Raw genomic sequence first — 18274 nt, forward strand, 5'->3', positions numbered from 1 at the left:
ACAATCTGGGACTGAAAAAAGAGAAAAACAAAGAATGCCAGGCCTTTGACATCCTCTACATTATGCCTCATTATGTGCAAAGACCATTCCAAGAAACTCTTTGCCTCGCCCTTCCTAATAGTCATACATGCTTTAGTTTGCATAATGCTCTCATATTCACTGTCTCGTTAGATTCTCTGTAGGCCTTGTTAAGTAAGCAAGACTACTATGATTTCCCATTTTATAAACGAGCATGGATTCAGAACCGAAGTGCCTTACCTAAAGTCAAACAGTTAATTATGATACAAAGTCAAGACCAGAAACTGTATTTTCTAGACATTAGCCTGTGTAGGTTTTATCCTATCACTCTACATAAAGATCTCTTAAAGACATGCCTCAAAAAAAATTTTCCCCTGAAGACATTTTTAATGGGATCCTGCTTTCATAGCAGATGGCATTTGGAGAAGTTGACGAATCTTAGTGTTGACTAGAGAAATAAGGCTGGTATTGCATAAAACAAAGATGAAAGAGAATATTTCTGTATTCTTTTAGAAACTTGCCATATGAATTATTCTTGCGTACGTGGCCAGCAACTTGGGCATTGTGATCTCATAGGTTGTCTTCCCTGCAGAAAAGGAGAGAGCTCTGGCACTCATTCAACAAACATTTCTTAAGATTACTATGGTCATTTCTTAAGATTACTATGGTCCAGGCACAGGTCTGGGAGCTGGGGTCACAGTGGTGAATAAGAACAGGTAAGCTCCTGCTCTTATGATGTGTACATTATATTTCTAGAGAAAGACAGCGAGTCAGTAAAACAAATATATGTGTAAATTCAGACAGTGATAGATGGTAGGACAGAGATGAGACAGGGCGATGATTGGACAGTGAGTGCCAGAAGCACAGGCTGGCTGGTGAGGGCATCTCTGATGATCAACAGTTTGTCTGAATGTTGCCATTCATCCTGAGGTAGATTTGGGAGAAGAACGTTCAGGCAGAGGGCATAGCAAGTACAAGTCCAGGAGGTGGTAATGAATGTGGTGTCTTGAGAAACTGACAGAAGGCTAGTGTAGCTATAAATGGTGAATGAGGAGAGGCCAGTCAGAGCTGTGGGCAGAGGCCAGTTCTAATGGGGGCCTGTTGGACAGAGGTGTGAATAGTATTCTAAGCACCTCGAGGAGCCATTGGAGGGTTTTCAGCCTGGGAGTGAACATTTTAAAGGTATCTTTGGTTGCTCTTTGGAAAATGGATTGAACCTATAAAGACTGGATTTATTCTGGCCTGAAACTAATATGAACCGGAGTATGCTTCTTGCTCTGCTCCTGTGGCGATCCCCAGGAGTAGAACTAAGGAGATCCAAGAAAGAAGGGTGCGAAGAGACCAGGGTCCCCTGTAGTCGTAGTCGGCAGCCGTCCGTCTCGAGAGACGATGGTGTAGCTTCTTAAGAGTCTATCTGCACCGCCGAGAATGGCTGTGCAGTCCGACTCGGGAGTGACACGGTATCTGTCTCCTCCCGTGTTGAATCGACATCTTGCGATGGCGCTGGAGTGTCCTCTCCAGTGAAGCTGAAGCTACAGAGCCTGGGCAGGGTGATGTGGAGGGTCTGCTGTTGCCCATGCAGCAGACCCCCCCTCTCTTCGCAGCTGAAGGGTCCAAGGGAAAGACGGAGTCAATACAGCTTGGCTTCAGGTGCGCCGCAGGAGTTGCCGGTGTTGACTACAACGTCAAACCGCCTTAGGGACTCCGGCTCCGGATTTTCTGTCGGGGTTTACTCCCTTAGCCTTTCCCCTGAAGAGGTATGCCGCAAGGCAGCGGAGGTTTTTTGGAGTCAGAGTTTTCCTTCTCTGATGTGCCCTGACTGGAAGATCGAACCAGCGACACTTAGCTCACAGGCCGACGCTCAATCCACTGAGCCAAACCAGCCAGGGAGGGTCCCCTGTAATTCTTCTGTTTCACCACTGCTCAGTGAGCTATTGGGATCAAGGAGCTGCTCAATATTCATTTGTCCAGTGAGCAACAGTAGGGCATCTTAAGGGACACCTGGTCTACCTCTTCGCTCTCAGATACTCATGTTTTTTCTCTGTCCCATAACTTCTTCCCAAAATGAGGCCACCTAGGAGTTGGCTAGCTCCTTAGCTGCTTCCCCAGGGGAAGTATGCTGAGCAGAGCCTGCAGAGGAGGAAGGAGAGGTGACTCAGAGCTTCCCAGACTCTCCCATAGGGCACCATTGTGCTTCTACCAAAGGAAATGGCAGAATCTAGATTTGTGGGCCTTCTCCATCTCCAGTGGCCAAACCCTCGTGGGAGGCGAATCTGGAAAATACACAGTTAGGTTGTTAACCATAACACAAACTTTTATGTCCCATAGACACACACATGCATCATATGTGTACATTCACATGCCCAGATGTGAAAGATTAAACTGTCCATAGACAGCTAGCTTTCATATTATATCAGTGTCCTGTCTTTCTGTTGTTGAGATTGCATCGTCTCTCCCTCCACAGAGTTCTGAGGTCTCATTTGCTTGTTCAGCCCAAAAGGCCCACGAGTGAGCTGGCCCTGACTGTCAAAAGTCAGAAGGTGGATCCCAGGAATGGCAAAAATAAAGAGAGGAGATGGGAAAGCGAGGTTAACTGAACCCGCCATCATTTCATTAACTGTAATTGGATTCTCAAGCTATTTTATAATCACTTGAGTGTGAGGACCAGACGGAAGGCTTAAGCACTGTCGAAGAATGCAGGGCATGTCAGATCCGCCACTGGCCAGCCTCTATGTGGTGCCTCCTCTGGCGAGGGGAGCAGCCAGCAGGAATTCCAAGCATTCTCCTAATCCCAGGGCCGGCCTTGGCTGCCTGTGCAGCCAAGAGTGTCTTGGCTCAAGAAGGCAAGTGGTCAGAACCCTGGCTGGGCCCAGTTTTCTTTGGGGAGTGGGGAGTCATTGCCTTTGGACCAATGCGTTGTTTATCATTACAGAAACCAGGAGGAGGTTCTGCAGGTTCCCCCCACTCCCCCATCTCAGACATGCAGGAAGGCCAGGAGAAGGTTGGTGTGAATAGCTGTGTGTTTACATTCAACTTAATTGGCAATTACAGGTGTACCTTGTTTTATTGCACTTCACTTAACTGTGCTTCACAGATGTTGAATTTCTCACAGATTGAAGGCAAGACCTTCCACCAGCAAACAAGATTCTAACTCTCTTTATTGCTATAGTTGCTTAAGTTCAGTGTTTTGGAACTGAACCGCAATATCTCTGAGGTATGCCTGTAATGCTACTTATCAGGGCTGGTGAGACACGAATTTCCCACTCATCAATGTGAAGAGAGAAGCTAAAAATGTTAAGCCTCTGCCAGGCCTTTAGAGATGAAGGGATAGAAAATGTACAAAAGGAAGGACCCCCACCCCCAAAAAGAGGCACTATTTTTTATTCTTTAAACTGAGCTGAGTCTAAACACAGGAGTGAAACTCATCCTAGGACAACCTGGCATAGTTCAGAGAGGATCATGTTATTATTAACTAAATAGATTGCCTCTCTTCTGTGTTTTCCTTCTGCTTTCAAGTCTAAATGCAAACCAGTGGACCCTGAGCACTTCGCATCCATTTGATAACTATCTTTTGAGTGGCTACTATAGGCTAGACCCCGGGGTAGGTGCTGGTGCCACAGCAAGTGGGACCGTGGTGCTGCCTCCTGGAGCCAGTGGAAGGGAGTCAACAATGCAGGCAATTTAATAACAGAGTGAGCAACGGGCAGGTCAGCCCTGGCTGCTGTGTGAGCACAAGAGGGTCTCTGGCCAAGACTCGGGGATCAGAGGTGGCTTCCTCCAGAAGTGAAAATGCATCGTAGGAAGGAAAGAGGGCTGGGGTGAGGAATGCCCCTGCTGCAGCCCGCTCCTGGGGCTCACCCTGTCCCTGAGGAGTTGGCCGTCCTAGAATAGACGCTCGGTGCTGCTGGTCCCTGCGCCGGTCATTTCAGCTTCAGTCCGCGCTTCCTGGCCTGGCTCCACTTGGCCAGTCTTCATGGCACAGAGCCTGGTGAAAGGTTAATGGTAAGATAATGACCTCGGGCTTCTCTTTGGTGCTTGGACACTTAGCTCTGCAGCCAGGGCCTCTGTGTGCCTCTTCTGAACCCATTTATCCACCTGAGGTCGTTGTCATGGCTGGCTCTTTTCTTGTCACTCTTTTCTCTTCTCTCCTGTACCCAGGTAGCCCTTGATGTAACATTTTCAGAAATGCTTAATGTCAGCCAAGGAATGTAGACGCAGACATCTAGGCATTGCATTTATTTGAGAGCAGTTTGAAATCTGGGATTGCTGGGTACACGAGCTGGTGCCCACGAGCGGTGGGCACACAGTGCACATACAGCTGATGTGTCCTAGGATTGTGCAACTTGGACCCTATATCATTTTATTAACCAATGTCACCCCAGTCCATTTAATTCTAAAAGAAGCGGGGGCTCTAAGACCTCACCTCCTTCAGCAAGCCCCCTGAAGTGATGTCCCCGGGCACACTGCGTTCAAAATCTGCCATTCTACCTTCGCTAGCACCATGTTCCTCCTTCCTGCCCGGCATCTCTGAGAGGCGACAGAGATGGGTCCTGCCCGCCCGGTCCAAGCCCACAGCACCCTCGTTGTGCTTGATCATCTATAAATGAGGCCGTTCCATGTGTGGCTGTTGAGATAACGTGCAATAACGGGCACAGGTTGTGCGGCACCTGTCCTGCCTGTGGGAGACCATTGCATCAGGGCAGGGATTACTGTTCTCGTTAATGGCTGTCCGTTTTCTCACTTGCTTTCATATATTAGCCAGTGAGCTGCTAGCTCATGAGTGGGAAGCGAGATGGCCTTCCCCTTTTGGAGCATGAGGTGCACCTGGTACGTGTTGTATTTATCAATATAAGCAGGTGGCAGTTACCAGCTGGTCCACGTTTCAAGTTCTGAGCTGTGAGTAGATGTTTAGGGTAGAGATGGAGTGGGAGATTATTTCCAGTGTGTTCGGATGGGATGTTTGATTCCAAACATTTTTCTGACTCTTCTTCCCTATGCTGTGAGGGCTTAACTGGGAGAGAAGGGGAGAGAAAGAGGGAGTGTGTGTGCGTGTGACGTCAGTGCCTTACACAGGGGCCCCCTCCGCTCCCCAACCAAAGCCCAGGAAATGTTACCTCTCTTCCTTCACTATATTGAAATGGATTTTCAATGGACGTAAAAAGGCAGGGTCTTGTGTGGAAAGCCAAACGCGAGAGAGTGAATAGAAACACCTGTCCCCGACTGTCGCCCAACCTCGCTTTCTGCAGTGGAAGCTGGGATAAGCAGCCTCATTCTGACAAGCATCACAAAGAAATAAAGTCCTAATCCTTGGCATGACCGGGTGCCTGGAGGTTCTAGCAGCAGGAATCGCATCACCTCCAGTTAGTGAGTACCCTCCCGCTGGGGGCACTGCGTGTCCCCGAGACTGTGCCACCCTGATCAGCTCATTTGTGTGCAGAAAGACTGTGGGCATAGGTGGCGTGAAGAAACGGAGGCTCTGTGGGTCTGGTCAATTCTCAAAGACCACAGGGGCCTATACTTTTCCATATGAAGCTTACAAGACAACAAATAGAGATAGTCCAGTGGCTAGCTGGACCCTCTTTCTAGCTAAAATATTGGGTCCCACTCATTTGTTTCTCAGTTCCAAGCTGTGCCTTGGGTCAATTTCATATTACTACATGTTATGAACTTTCGAGTTTTCTGAAAAATAACTGAAATTTTAAGGGTTAAATCTGTAAAGGCCAAGAAAGGGTAGAAGGCAACATGGTTAGTAAATAACAGAGCACGCCTTGGATTGGCCTGGTGTACCGTGGGCGGGGTTCGAGTAGGAGGGAGGGTCCCTTTAATGTTGTTGCTATTACTTGGAACTAGGTGAACTGCTGAGGATGTTACTCCAGGAAGAAATGTTATTTTCACATACTGCATTTGTGTGGGCTGGCCGAGGAAGCAGCATGATGTCGTAGAAAGCAGGGACCCTTCACAGTCCGAGAACCTGGAGTTGGAGCCCTGCTGGCTTTGTAGCTGTGACCTACCTTGGCGAGGTTATTGGACCCTGAACTTGGTGCTCCCTGTGAAGTTGGGTTCTATCAAGTCCTGAGGAGTCCCATTGGCAACATGTCATTCTTCTGCTTGAGCCCTTAGTGTCTCATGAGCACGGGCCCAGGATTACAAGGTCTGAGCTTCAGGAGATACTACACGCGGTCTTCCCAGTGGCATGCCGCCAGCATCATCAGCCTCAGCTTCCTCTCCAGCCTCACCCAGCCCACACTAGGTGGTTTCTTTCCCTTTGCTGGCTTTGTTCCTGCCTTGCCATCTCTGCTTCCTGTTAGCCTGTTGCTAGGCTCATTCTTGCTTCTTCTTTAATACTTAGCTCAGAGTGTCCCTTCCTCCAGGACAAATCCCTGCTTCTCACTCTCCCCACCGAAGCTAGGTTGTGGCTGTTGTTTCTCCTCTCTACGTAATCCCGACCTCATGCCTCCGTCATACCATCTCCCTCACTTACTGACACTCATTTCATGACACGTCTGCCTTTTCACTGGTTCCTTGAATGGTACCTGACGCATGGTAGGCATTCAACTGATGTTTGTCGAATGAGTGGAAAAAAGCACAAAGGAAATACTCCAGGATCTCATTTGATTTCCCTAACCCCAATGCACTTTATGGCACTCCAGCAGTCATGCATTGTTTTTGTCTTCTTTCTTTTTTTCTTAAGGGATGAAATTCAGACCCAGGTGAGAGCCAAGTGGATTGAATTTAGGAGGATGGGAGCTGTGGAGGGAGCAGATCAGCTGTAGATGTGTAAAGCTTCTTTATAAATAAATCGTTGAGACAAACTAACCATATCACGGGGAGACTAGGATTGTGTGACTACAGAGATGAGAGGCTGGATCCCTTGATTCTCCCCCATCCTCTTTGATTAGCAAAACACAGCTCACATGGCAAATGTGCATGCTGCAGAGGATTCGTGGGGACCATGGAGAACCCATGAGCACGCTGCACTGGCAGCAGCCTCATCTATGTGGCTTTGATAATAAGGCACACCCTTTCAATTAGAAGCTGCTGATCTGCTGTGATTCACAGCTTTTGTTTCCAGTTTATTTTAAAGGATCTGCTCCACATTTCTTCCTGGCTCTGTCTTTGGGAATCTGCTCTTCTATTTTATTTTTATTTTTACTGGTTTTGAAAATGTATTTATTCCTCTCATCCTGATAACAGTGTACCACAATAACTTATGATTGCCTAATGTATTACAGTTTATGCTGCATGGACATGGTTTTATTTGATCTTCACCACTTTGCAGCTCAGAGACAAACAATTTGCACAGTGTAGCATAGAAAGTAGGAGATACAGAGCCCAATTCCTGACCCAGGTTTTCTAACTTCACATTGGCTGTATTTCCCATTATATTCTGTTGCCCCCCTTCAGCGGTAATGACAATAGCTACTATATATGGATTGCTTTTAATGACCTAGGGTTTACTTAAAATGTATCATTTAACTCTCACAGTAGTAAGTATTATTCACATTTGCCAACCAGGAAACTAAGATTTAGACAAATAACTTTTCCAAGCTCACTCAGCTTGAAAATAGCAGAGCTGAAATTCGAACCCAGGTTTGGCTGTCTCTAAAGCTGCTTAACCACTAAGCTTTTAATTACTAAGCCCTTAACTACCATGCCAGTAGTTCTCAGAATTAAGGGTGCATCATAATTACCTGGAGGGCTTATTAATACACAGAATTCTGGGTCCTTCCCGCAGAGTTTGAGTCAGCAGGCCTGGGTGAGGCTGAGAATTTACATTTCTAGCAAGTTCCCAGACAGGGCCGCCGGTTGGGAGAACGCACTTTGAGGACCCCTGCACTTACTGTCCTGCCCACCAACCCACCCCCTTCCCAGTTGCGCTGAATTATTGCCAGAAAAAATGTGTTTCATATGGAGGGGAAGGACTTTTAATTATGCTATAATCCATGGCCCATTTTAAATGAGGTATACCCCATATATTAAACCATACAACTTTCAGGAGAAAATTATTACAGCCATAGGGTGGTACTGGTTTCGGGGTTAAATTCAGGGTCATGTCATTTTAATTGCATTTTTCTTTGCAGTCATTTATGAAAACTGTTCTGTTCTGTGTCATCACCTATACAATAGGGAACTTAATGGCCATCTGAAAAGGGTAACAAAACCATTTATTAATAAAGCTGAACGTTCTCTGAGATTAATTGCCTCCCTCCTCTACTCATCTTCTTGCTTAGGATATGCTCTTGTTGTTAAGAAGTATATGATTTGCATTTCTAAACTTGAGTAATATCGGGGAGAATTAGCCCTCCCTTGAACTCTCCTCTTTCTCCCCAATGTTCTGGTAAACCATTAATCTGTTCTTCGTTTCTGTAATTAGGCTGTTTCATAGAATGCTATATAAATGGGATAACAGTGTATTTCTTTTTGAGATTGGCTTTGTTACTTAGCATAATTTCCTTGCACTGGTTGGGTAGGTCAGTGGTTCATTCTGTTTTATTGCCGAGACGTATTCTAGGTTATAGATGTACCACCGTTTGCTGAATCGTTTAGCCATCGAAGGACATTTGGATGGTTTCCAGTTTGGGACTATTAAGGGTAAAATTGCTGTGAACATTAGTGGACAAGTTTCTGCATGAAGACAAGTTTTCATTTCTCCGGGATAAGTGCCCAACTGTGCAATTGCTGGGTCATGTGCGAAGCCCATTTTTAGTCTTATAAGAAACTGCCAAACTACTTTCCAGTGTGGCTGCACCATTTACCTTTCCACCTGCAACATATCAGGGTTCCAATTTCTCTGCAGCCTCGTTGGCACCTGTTCTCATCTGTTACTGTGATTAGAGCCGTCTTGGTGGGTGTCAAGTGATGTCTCATTGTAGTTTTGATGTGCATTTTCCTAATGAGTAATGATGTTGAGTATCTTTTCATGGTGTTTTGTATATTTTCTTTGGAACAATATCTATTCAAATCCTTTGTTTTAAAATTGGGTTGTCTTATTGTTGAATTGGTAGCATCCCTTACATATTCTTGATAAATGCCCTTTCTCAGATTTATGATTTGCAACTATTTTCTCCTTTCTACGGTAGTTATTTTCTCCATCTTAATGGCTATTGGGAGAGAGGAGCCCAGGCTTCTTGAGTGTACTCACCTGAGCGTCTATAAGGCAGGGCAGTAAGGGTTGGTCAGGTCGTGGGAGGGGTCCTGGCTTGAATGCCCCGGACACTCACTATTCTTACCAAGATTTGGCAGATTCTCTTGAATGAATGTTTTTCCATTTGTAATTATTTCCTCAGGACAATTTTCAGACACCTTAAATGAATTTTAAAAAATAATTTTTACCAGTTAAATTGTTGTTTTCCTAGGGAGAGTGGCCACAGAGTTCTTTACCATGTCTATCTGGAAGTCAGGCCTTCCACGGTATACCTTGTAATGCAAATACCCACAGAAGATTTTACACCTTATGTTCTCATCAGCCTTTTCTAGTTGTTGGATGATCCTTTGATAAGTTTAGCAACTAGAGAAGGATCTTCTCTGCACAACATTTGCAGGACTGGAACAATTCCTAGAACATAGTACTTGAAAGAATGACGGAATGAAGGATCTTTAAGGATGGAGAGGTGGGGTGAGAACAGGAAAACGGTGGGCGGGGGAGGGGAGTCCACAGAAGGTTTGAGCAGGAGGGCACCAAGCACACATGTGGTCCTACTGGAACCATGTCTGCCTCCCTTGGGGAAGCATCATTACTCCTTCAGTGATAACATAGCAGTAATTTACAGGCTCATTGTCGCTGGAGCCCAGAAAGGAGCCTGGTTCCTGGGCTGTGAGCGTGGTTAGAAATCTGAAAATCATTGTTGTAAGTTAGGTGTGTGTATGTTCTGCTTGTTTCCTTGTGTGTCACTGTGAATACACATGCTGAACGTCCACGGGGTACGCATGAGCAGACATCTGTATCCGCATCTGCACACACGTACATGCAGTAGTTATGGAAACCTTGGGAGCAGTGGGGTGTTCTCAGCGGGCATCCTTCTTTCTTACCTAAAAATCATAAAGAAAAAAAGGAATGATCGAACAATCCTTAGTCATCTAGGCCAGCCGGCTCGTTTGGCAGGTGAGGAGAAGACCGAGGCCCAAAAGGCTCACGGGTTGTGTTCATAATCTCATGTCTCCCTAGCGGGTTCCTGATTCCTGCAAGAAGACATCCCACACCTTGTGGGAAGGACCCCAAGCTTCAGCCATGAGAGCTTTAGTTGCTGCTTCAGCGATACTCATTCTCTACAGCCACTTAAAAATCAGCACCCAGGCATAACTGTCATTTGAGTTTTGTCTCTAACTTTTCTGCCTTTTCTCTCTCTCCACTCCTTTCCTAGAGTAAATTGTGCACCTGGCAACTTTGAAACTTGTTACAATCTACAACATTAATAGGGTTTTACATTTTTAGCAGCCTAATGAGGAGGCTATAGGACCTTCAGTACTAGCCCCTCAGGGGTTTCTATTCTCAGCATTTATGAAATTTTGCTGTAGCCTGAAGCTTCGTTGACCTTTTTATATTAAAATTTTTTAGCTTAAACTTTCCACATATGTGTGTGTGTGTGTGTGTGTGCACATGTGTATACATTTCCTCTCTTTTCCATCGCTTAGGCAGAGATTCAGACTTTATCAACACTGGAACTTGAACATACTTGTCAATATTTTCCCTAGATTTGGTGAGGAAGAAAGAAGAGAAGCCATTACCATCAGAATTTAACATTTTTCTTATTTAGTGAAATTTGAGCCCTCTTAAAAAATCTTTTCTACTTTGAAGTCTATTTTGCAGTTTAATTAATGCAGCAAGGGTTTTTATTTTACTCTCAAAGGAGATAATCTTAATCCATTCACAGTGACCTTTTCTTGTGCAAATTAGTTCTACATGCTTGTTTAAGCAAATGGTCCTTTGCATGATGTCTCTTCTTAATGACGGGTTTATAATTGAAAATTGGCTTACTCCCATACGCCTAGTTTGTATGACAATATAAAAATAGATGTGGACTTTAAAAATATACATTTATATATCAGGATTCAAAAAAAGAGGAGGGAAGAATCCAATGCCTTCAGGCTATGATTAAATTAGACTATTAGAGTCAGAAAATGCTGGTGACATGTGCTACTGTCAAAGTCACACCCGTCTGCGGAGCATTCGAAGTTCTTGAAAAATGAGAGTGATTTCATCTTAGCACTGAGAGTCTGGGCCTTCACAGGACAGGAGCCCTCTCCAGTTTTCCAAGCTTTCTTAAATTCATAATGGGCGTTTGTGGAAATGGCATTTACATTGATAACCCTCAACAAAATGAAATGCTCCTTATCTTTCTTGCACCTCACCAGCACAGACAGGTAACACTCATGTTACATGTAGCATTTTTTTTCAAATGCAAAAACAGTGTAATACCATGAAATGGTATTTGTGTGGAGGAAACAATCATACCTTCCCATTCCTTTCCCCCCGTTTCCTAGGCTAGCTCATTCCCCTGTAAGTCACGTCAGCCACTCGTGGACAGGAGTATTTGTCTAGGGTAACTGAATGTTCTTGGTTAAATGTGGAAACTCCGCTTGAAGGAGAAAATAGATGTTGTTTTGTGCTTGTAATGGAGGTTTCCTGAGTAGGTTTTAATAGCATGGTTTTATGGGGTGGGGAACGAGAACAGCCTTAGTTTGGTGAATGACATGGCATTTAAAAAAGAAAAAATTGGCAGTGGCTTTTTTTCTTTAAGCTTCTGGGGACAGCACATTTCATCCGGACGCAAAAATCTGATTCCGTAAACAAAGGCTGAATGAGCCACATGGTTACCGGGACCTTCCGACTTGTCCTTAATGGACTATTTGCAAAAGACCCTGACTGCTTTATCCAAGCTGAGGGCCCGGGTTTGTTCTCCATGCAGTGGTCCCCAGGCTCCCATAGAAAAGTGGTAACTGCCCACTTGGGGTATTTCCGAGTTGTTTTGGAATTTCGTGCGGGTGGGCGCACATGCGTTCGCTCATGCCTCCATTCCTAATGGGTCTTCCTCATTGGCTCATTGTCCCTCCTCTCCTTCCAGGTATGATTATCGGGAAATGCTGCACAATGCCACTTTCTGTCTGGTTCCTCGTGGTCGCAGGCTCGGATCCTTCAGGTTCCTGGAGGCTCTGCAGGTAAGAGACCCTGAAACCTCCCCAGAGTAGGGCTGGGGCATGAAGGCAGACTCAGGGGAGCAGGTGTAGAACCTTAGCACTCCTCCTAGGATCTAAACAGAAAGTGTGATTTGCCTTGAACACCTGAAATCTGTTTCCCCAAGAAAATTTTGTCTTAAGGGAGCAGGAGGAAGACATACTCCCTGCCTTTGGACTTACGATTAAATGGCCTCACCATCAGGAGGATGGGCTCTTCAGGGCATGATTGCAAACCGAGGGCACATCTGATTGCTGCCAGGAAGCCTAGTTGGGCTCCTGGAAGCTAGTCTTCAGAGCAGTGGAAATGGCTTATTGGTTGTTGTCCCTAAAAGCAAATTGCATGGTATGTCCCCCCTCTCAGCCGTCGCTGGATGAGAGCAGTGCTCAGCGGGGTGGTGGTACTCACTTGGCCAGCACGTTCGAGGCTGTGATATTCAGAGGTCCCTGGCTGCAGCTCCAGACCTGCGTGGAGTCTCTGCTCATTAACCTCACTCTGCAGAAATGGCTTCTCGTATGGAGACAGTTGTCCACGTTTCCATCCTGGAAGCTGCAGCCAGCCTTCCGTGATCTCAAGAAAGCATGCTCTCCAGCCCGTCCTCCACTCTTTGTCCCCTTGCTGGTACATTCTCGTCTCCTCTGTGCTCTGCGCCTTGCCCGAGTCCGCTTTTGTCACAGTGTGCTTCCTAACTTCCGTCATTCTGTCCTGTCCTCCGGCAGAAGAGCTTCCTTCTCTTGCCCGTCTTTTCCAGTGCACTGTGTGTTCTGCGAAGCACGTGGTCGCTAATGTTCTTGTAGCCTCTCAGGATGTTGGTGGAGCACAGCAATCCCTGGTTTGGATTATGAGTTGTTTGGAACCAGAGTTTTGTCATTAGCCCAGTGCTTTTGGCTCTGAGATTACTGTGCGGGTAGTCAGTGGGTACAACAGTGGATTGGGTCCCTCCACACTGATGGGAAGAAAGTTCTGGGTCAGACGTTTGCACAACAGGGGAAAGGTGAATGGTTAAGTCTGCAAAATGCTGTGTCAGGAAGCCGAACCCCATCCTAGTCTCTGTTGCTCATGGTGCTCAGTGTAAACCACTTGCAGGCTGACTTGTGGCAGTTTCACTGACAAAACCGTTTACATTCAAGGTTAGTTTTATGCTGAGATTTTGCTGGTGAAAGATTTTGTTACATCAGTAAAACTTCTCCAGTGAAGCCAGGCGTCTCAGTGGAAGTCGGGCCAGGTAGACCATATGCTAGAATAGCAATGGGTCTTTAGGGTTCTACAGCAAGACTTGCAAGTGTTACTGTCTCGGCTGAGTACATACCAGCTTCCTATGACTTGATAACTCGTGAGAGCTTACTTTCCTCTGGCCTCAGCCGTCCAGGATCCATGCAATGTAAGAAATGCCAGTGGTTGGATTTGTACTGGTTTCGCTCCCCGATGGGAACGCTTTCCGCTGTGGCTTTCCTCGCTCATGAGTCCCATTCTTTGCACAGGCTGCCTGCGTCCCCGTGATGCTCAGCAATGGATGGGAGCTGCCATTCTCTGAAGTGATTAATTGGAACCAAGCTGCCGTCATAGGCGATGAAAGATTGTTATTACAGGTAAGGAAGGGCTGTGGCCTTCCACAGATCAGTGGATTATTGCTGCCCCCCCTACCCCCAAACTTTCAAAGAAGATGAATCCAAAAGGTCAGCTCTATAAAAGAAATCTTATCAGGAGAAAATGGTCTGTGTCATGGTGAATATGAAGTCATTAAACATGACATTGTGCACTTCCCAGTGCAGAATCTGCCCAGGTCCAGGGAGTATATTAGGAAAAGCAGAAGTTAATGGTAATGGATATGAGCTTTGATGGCGACTAGAGGTGTATACCCACCCTTTTCAATATCCAGAATTTTTAGAAATGATATAAGAGGTCTTGTGCCATCCTACTGCTTCATATTCTTTCTGCTCTTTCTGTATTTGCCTTCATTAATTTTCAGAAAGAGAGAGGTCCCTAGGGTTGATTCTTACATTAGTGTTATCATTGTTCAAATGATCCACTCTGGGTACCTGAATGAGTGTTATCTTTGAGATATCTAGTTGAAAGAGTGGCTTCTAATAAAAATGTTTCTTAAAATGTATTTTTGGCTATTTAGATTTTTAAAACTTGATTGTGATAAGAACATGTAATATGAAACCTCTCTTACCAGATTTTGAAGTGTGCAATGCATTATTGTTGTCTGTAGCTACAGGGTTATACAGCAGGTCTCTGGGGCTTCTTCATCCTGCTTAACTGAAACTTTACACCCACAAATTAATATCTCCCCATTTCCCTTCCCCCAGCCCCTGGCAACCATCATCCTACTCTTTAATTCTATGAATTTGATTCTTTGAGATAGCTCATCAAAGTGGAATCATGCAGTACTTGTCTTTCTGTGAGTGGTTTATTTTACTTAGCGTAATGTCCTCGAGGTTCATCCATGTTGTCCTGTATTGCAGAATGAAGACTTAATATTGTTAAAACGTCCATGTTACCCAAAGCAATTACAGATTCAATGTGATCTTTATTAAAATCCCTGTGGCATTTTTTACAGAAATAGGGAAACAATTCTAAAATTTATATGGAACCACAGAAGACCCCAAATAGCCTAATCAATCCTGAGAAAGAAGAACAAAGATGGAGGCATCATACTTCCTGATTTCAAAATGTATCATGAAGCTACAGACATCAAAACAGTATGGTACTGGCATAAAGACAGACATACAAACTGATGGACCAGAATACAGAGCCCAGAAATAAATATACATAAATACAGTGAACTAATCTTTGACAAGGGTGTCTAATTATTAAAGTTTGAACCTCCCAAGAGCTGCCTGGAAGAGAGATACAATACTCACAGAGACATCCACATACAGCAATAATTGAACACTAAGGATTTACTTGTAGCCCCTTTGGGCGATAATGTTCAAATTCTACATAAATTACCATGCTCCTTTCTCTAAAATTATAGAATTTTTAAATGCTCGTCTTTGATGGCATCCTGTACTTTATCTTGAACTGACCAGATATTTGTCCTTGCTTTTTTTGATATCCAGAAAATTAAGTTTCTAACTCTGTCATTGATTCTACTCTGGTGCTGCTAGCCAGTCGGCTTGCTGGGTGGTGACGTGAGGCAGGTGAAATAGCTCTAAGTGAGGGGGCTATGGATTATGTAAGCCAAGCTGAGCCCAGCTCCTGGAGGACGTCTTCTGCCCCGTCCTCTGTGATCTGAGTGTCCCTGGCACCTACAAAATGAGAGCCATCCGTGGTCCAGCAGTGCGTGTCCCTTCCACGCTCAGCAGTGAGTGTGCCTAAAACCTTCGCTCATGAAAGGCCAGCCCACATTGATAAACGTGGCTCTTTTTCATGGTGCCTTTTCCTTTCATGGCTTTGACAAATAATGCACATTTATTAAAGGAAATTTGGGAAATAAAGGGAATGCAAACCATGAGCCATAATTTCTCCGTTTATGGACGAATGTTCCCATGAATTTGGTGTGAATAAGTTGGGAGTTTGTCTTTGACACAGAGAAAACGTGGAATACTCCATTTTCAACCACTTGACCAAAGCACCTCCTGAAGCAACTTTGTGGCTTGACCCTGAAGGTTGTGTTTTCCGTTCCACGCCCACCCACACTCACACGCGTTCTGACTTTGCACAGCTGTCTCCCTACTGAACAGGGACTGTACTGTCGCTGACTGTGGTTTTAGAGAGCTGGTGATGAGCCCAAATGTCTGCTCTGGGGAATGTTTTTGTTATGTTATAATTTTTCATTTCCTGTTTTAGAACAGCTTGGGTGTTTTTATTTGCATATGTTCCTGTCATCATGTCGCCAAGAGAGCTCATTGTGTCTTTTCTATATCTATTTTGGTAGATCCCATGAGTTTTGTTATCATCCACGACCTTTTATTAAGACTTTGAGTTCTGCAGCTTCCAGAACAATCTGGCCAAATTGGAATTAATTTATCACTTTTCCATACCTGCCCCTCAAGACAAGCAGATTAATAACCAGCAGTCAAATGCCATTAAAACTCAGAACTGGGTCTTTTCAATCCATTGGAATTATCTTCCAGAACTTTGCAGAGTGCTATCAGACACTTGTATTGTGCACACAAACAAGGCGAATGTATTTCATTTGATGTAGGAACATCAAGATGTGGCTTATATAAGACAGGGGAGTGTATTGGTAGTTAAGCCCATGATATTCCCTCTCTCCTTTCATAACAGCCTGTCCAGTTTTAGTGATAGCTCTCGGCAGTCTGCTAATGGAATGGTACCTCATGACCATGATGAAACAGTGAAATCAATCTCTCTGACTCTTAAAAATACCTCTGACACTTAGAAGAGAGCATCATTATTAAAACTGAGCAGGATAATTTTTTTCTGGTCTTTGGCAACCTAGGTAATTTCTCAGTAAATAAAAATAAATTTGCTTTGACCTGCCAAGGATTCATGATATGAATGGTTTCCCTACCTTCTCCAAGGGTATTTTACTTCCATTTACACACTTTGGAGCACAGATTTACTATCCGCTTTTGAACATGGCCAAAGCAAGACAGCTTGTCCTTCTGTTCTTACTATGGAGCAGTTTTACTGCTTCTCTTAAAAGCGATGCTGCCACCTTCCCCTCTGGTGGACATTCAGATGTACGTAGTCTTTGTCACAATGCCATGGGTAACTTATTAAAGTGGCAGAGCATTCCCGCTTCAGCCCAGGCCTGCATGTCTGTCTGATTAGTTACAGGAAGCAAGCAGGCAGAAAGAGGTGAGCACAGAAGAGCACTTGCTAATCACAAGGAGTCGCCCCTAAGCGTACAGACTCCATCAATGAAAGGGACATTAAGCTGTAAGTGAAGGTGGGAAGCAAGCCCAGGAAACTCAACCAGAAACCCAGAAAGTAACACTTCAGAGCTCAGACCCAAGCAAGTTCATATGTACACATGTTCACATGTTGGTCCAACTTTGAATATCATCACCCTCATGTCAATAATGATAATATCTGTAGTAATAATTGCTCTGTTAATTAAGCTTCCCGTGTTCTAGGCACTGTGCTAAGCACTTATATGATCCTCATTACAACCTCACGGTGTTAGTACTATCTCCCCATTTTATAAATGAGGAAATGAAATCTTGGAGAGATCAAGTAACTTGTCCAAGGAAGTACAGCTAGTAAGTGGTGAAGCCAAGAATCTCCCCTTGTTTCCCCCCTAAATCATGTGTCCCTGTGCTTATTACCCATTAACTCCACTGCTAGTAAAAATAATGATTTCCCTCTGGTGGCTTCAGATGGCCATGCTCAAGTCAGCTTTTATTTCTTAGCCCTTTGAGTGCCAAAGTCACTGTGAACGACACTGACAATTTTTCCCAAAAGTGCCAGCGTCTGTCCCAGCTTTTCTCGATGGCTATAAATGTAAATAACAGTGGAATAATTCTTATTTTATGTTTTGTTCTCTTTTTTTGTACCTCAGGTTACATATATTGATATAACTTTTTCTCATGTTGATCCAAATTTCGAATTACGTATGGCACTCAAAGGGTTAAATGACCACTATACAAAGGCCAGTCTCCTGCCTTAAAATGCATAGCAATATGGACAGGACATCGATCCCTCCTTTAAAATCATGCAGTGTGGTAGATAGCAGTGACAATGAAACACATACAAGGTTGGAAAGATGGCGATACATTGAAGTGCTGCTGCCAAAAAGAGAGGTCTGGGAGGCAGAACAGCTTTCAGGGTGAGGTAGGAGGTATATGCACATAGAATCGACTAACCCCAGCTTCAGATGCATTGAAGAGGCTCAAAGACGTTCCCTAGAAAGCCCTTGCATAGGTAATTTGTAGTCCCTGGCATGGCATGTCTTAAAAGTGCTTTTGGGGGATGATATCTTTCAGCCTTTCCCAAAGGCCTATAGCTCCTTCTCTAGAAAATATGGTGGTCCATGTGCAAGACCAAGGATTTGTGGGACTCAGAGGAGAAAAACGTCAATTGCTACTATAGGAGCACCCTCAACAGCAGATAACCTACTTCAGAATCTTAGAGGTGAACTGTAGCTTTTATTAAAGGTCATTAGAGTGG

General features: G+C 44.7%; 1 protein-coding gene across 1 annotated transcript in view; it reads left to right on the top strand.

Annotated features, from left to right (window-relative positions):
* The window catches only part of EXT1 (exostosin glycosyltransferase 1), a 270855-nt gene that overhangs the window by 224906 nt on the left and 27675 nt on the right, over positions 1 to 18274 (top strand). Inside the window, exons 2-3 of the mRNA XM_090283428.1 lie at positions 12081 to 12174; positions 13672 to 13779. Of these exons, the coding sequence (XP_090139554.1) occupies positions 12081 to 12174; positions 13672 to 13779 (202 nt within the window). The remainder of the gene's footprint in view (positions 1 to 12080; positions 12175 to 13671; positions 13780 to 18274) is intronic.

This window comes from Furipterus horrens, unplaced genomic scaffold, assembly GCF_987537825.1.
Source record: "Furipterus horrens unplaced genomic scaffold, mFurHor1.1.pri manual_scaffold_7, whole genome shotgun sequence".
NCBI classification, from domain to species: domain Eukaryota; kingdom Metazoa; phylum Chordata; class Mammalia; order Chiroptera; family Furipteridae; genus Furipterus; species Furipterus horrens.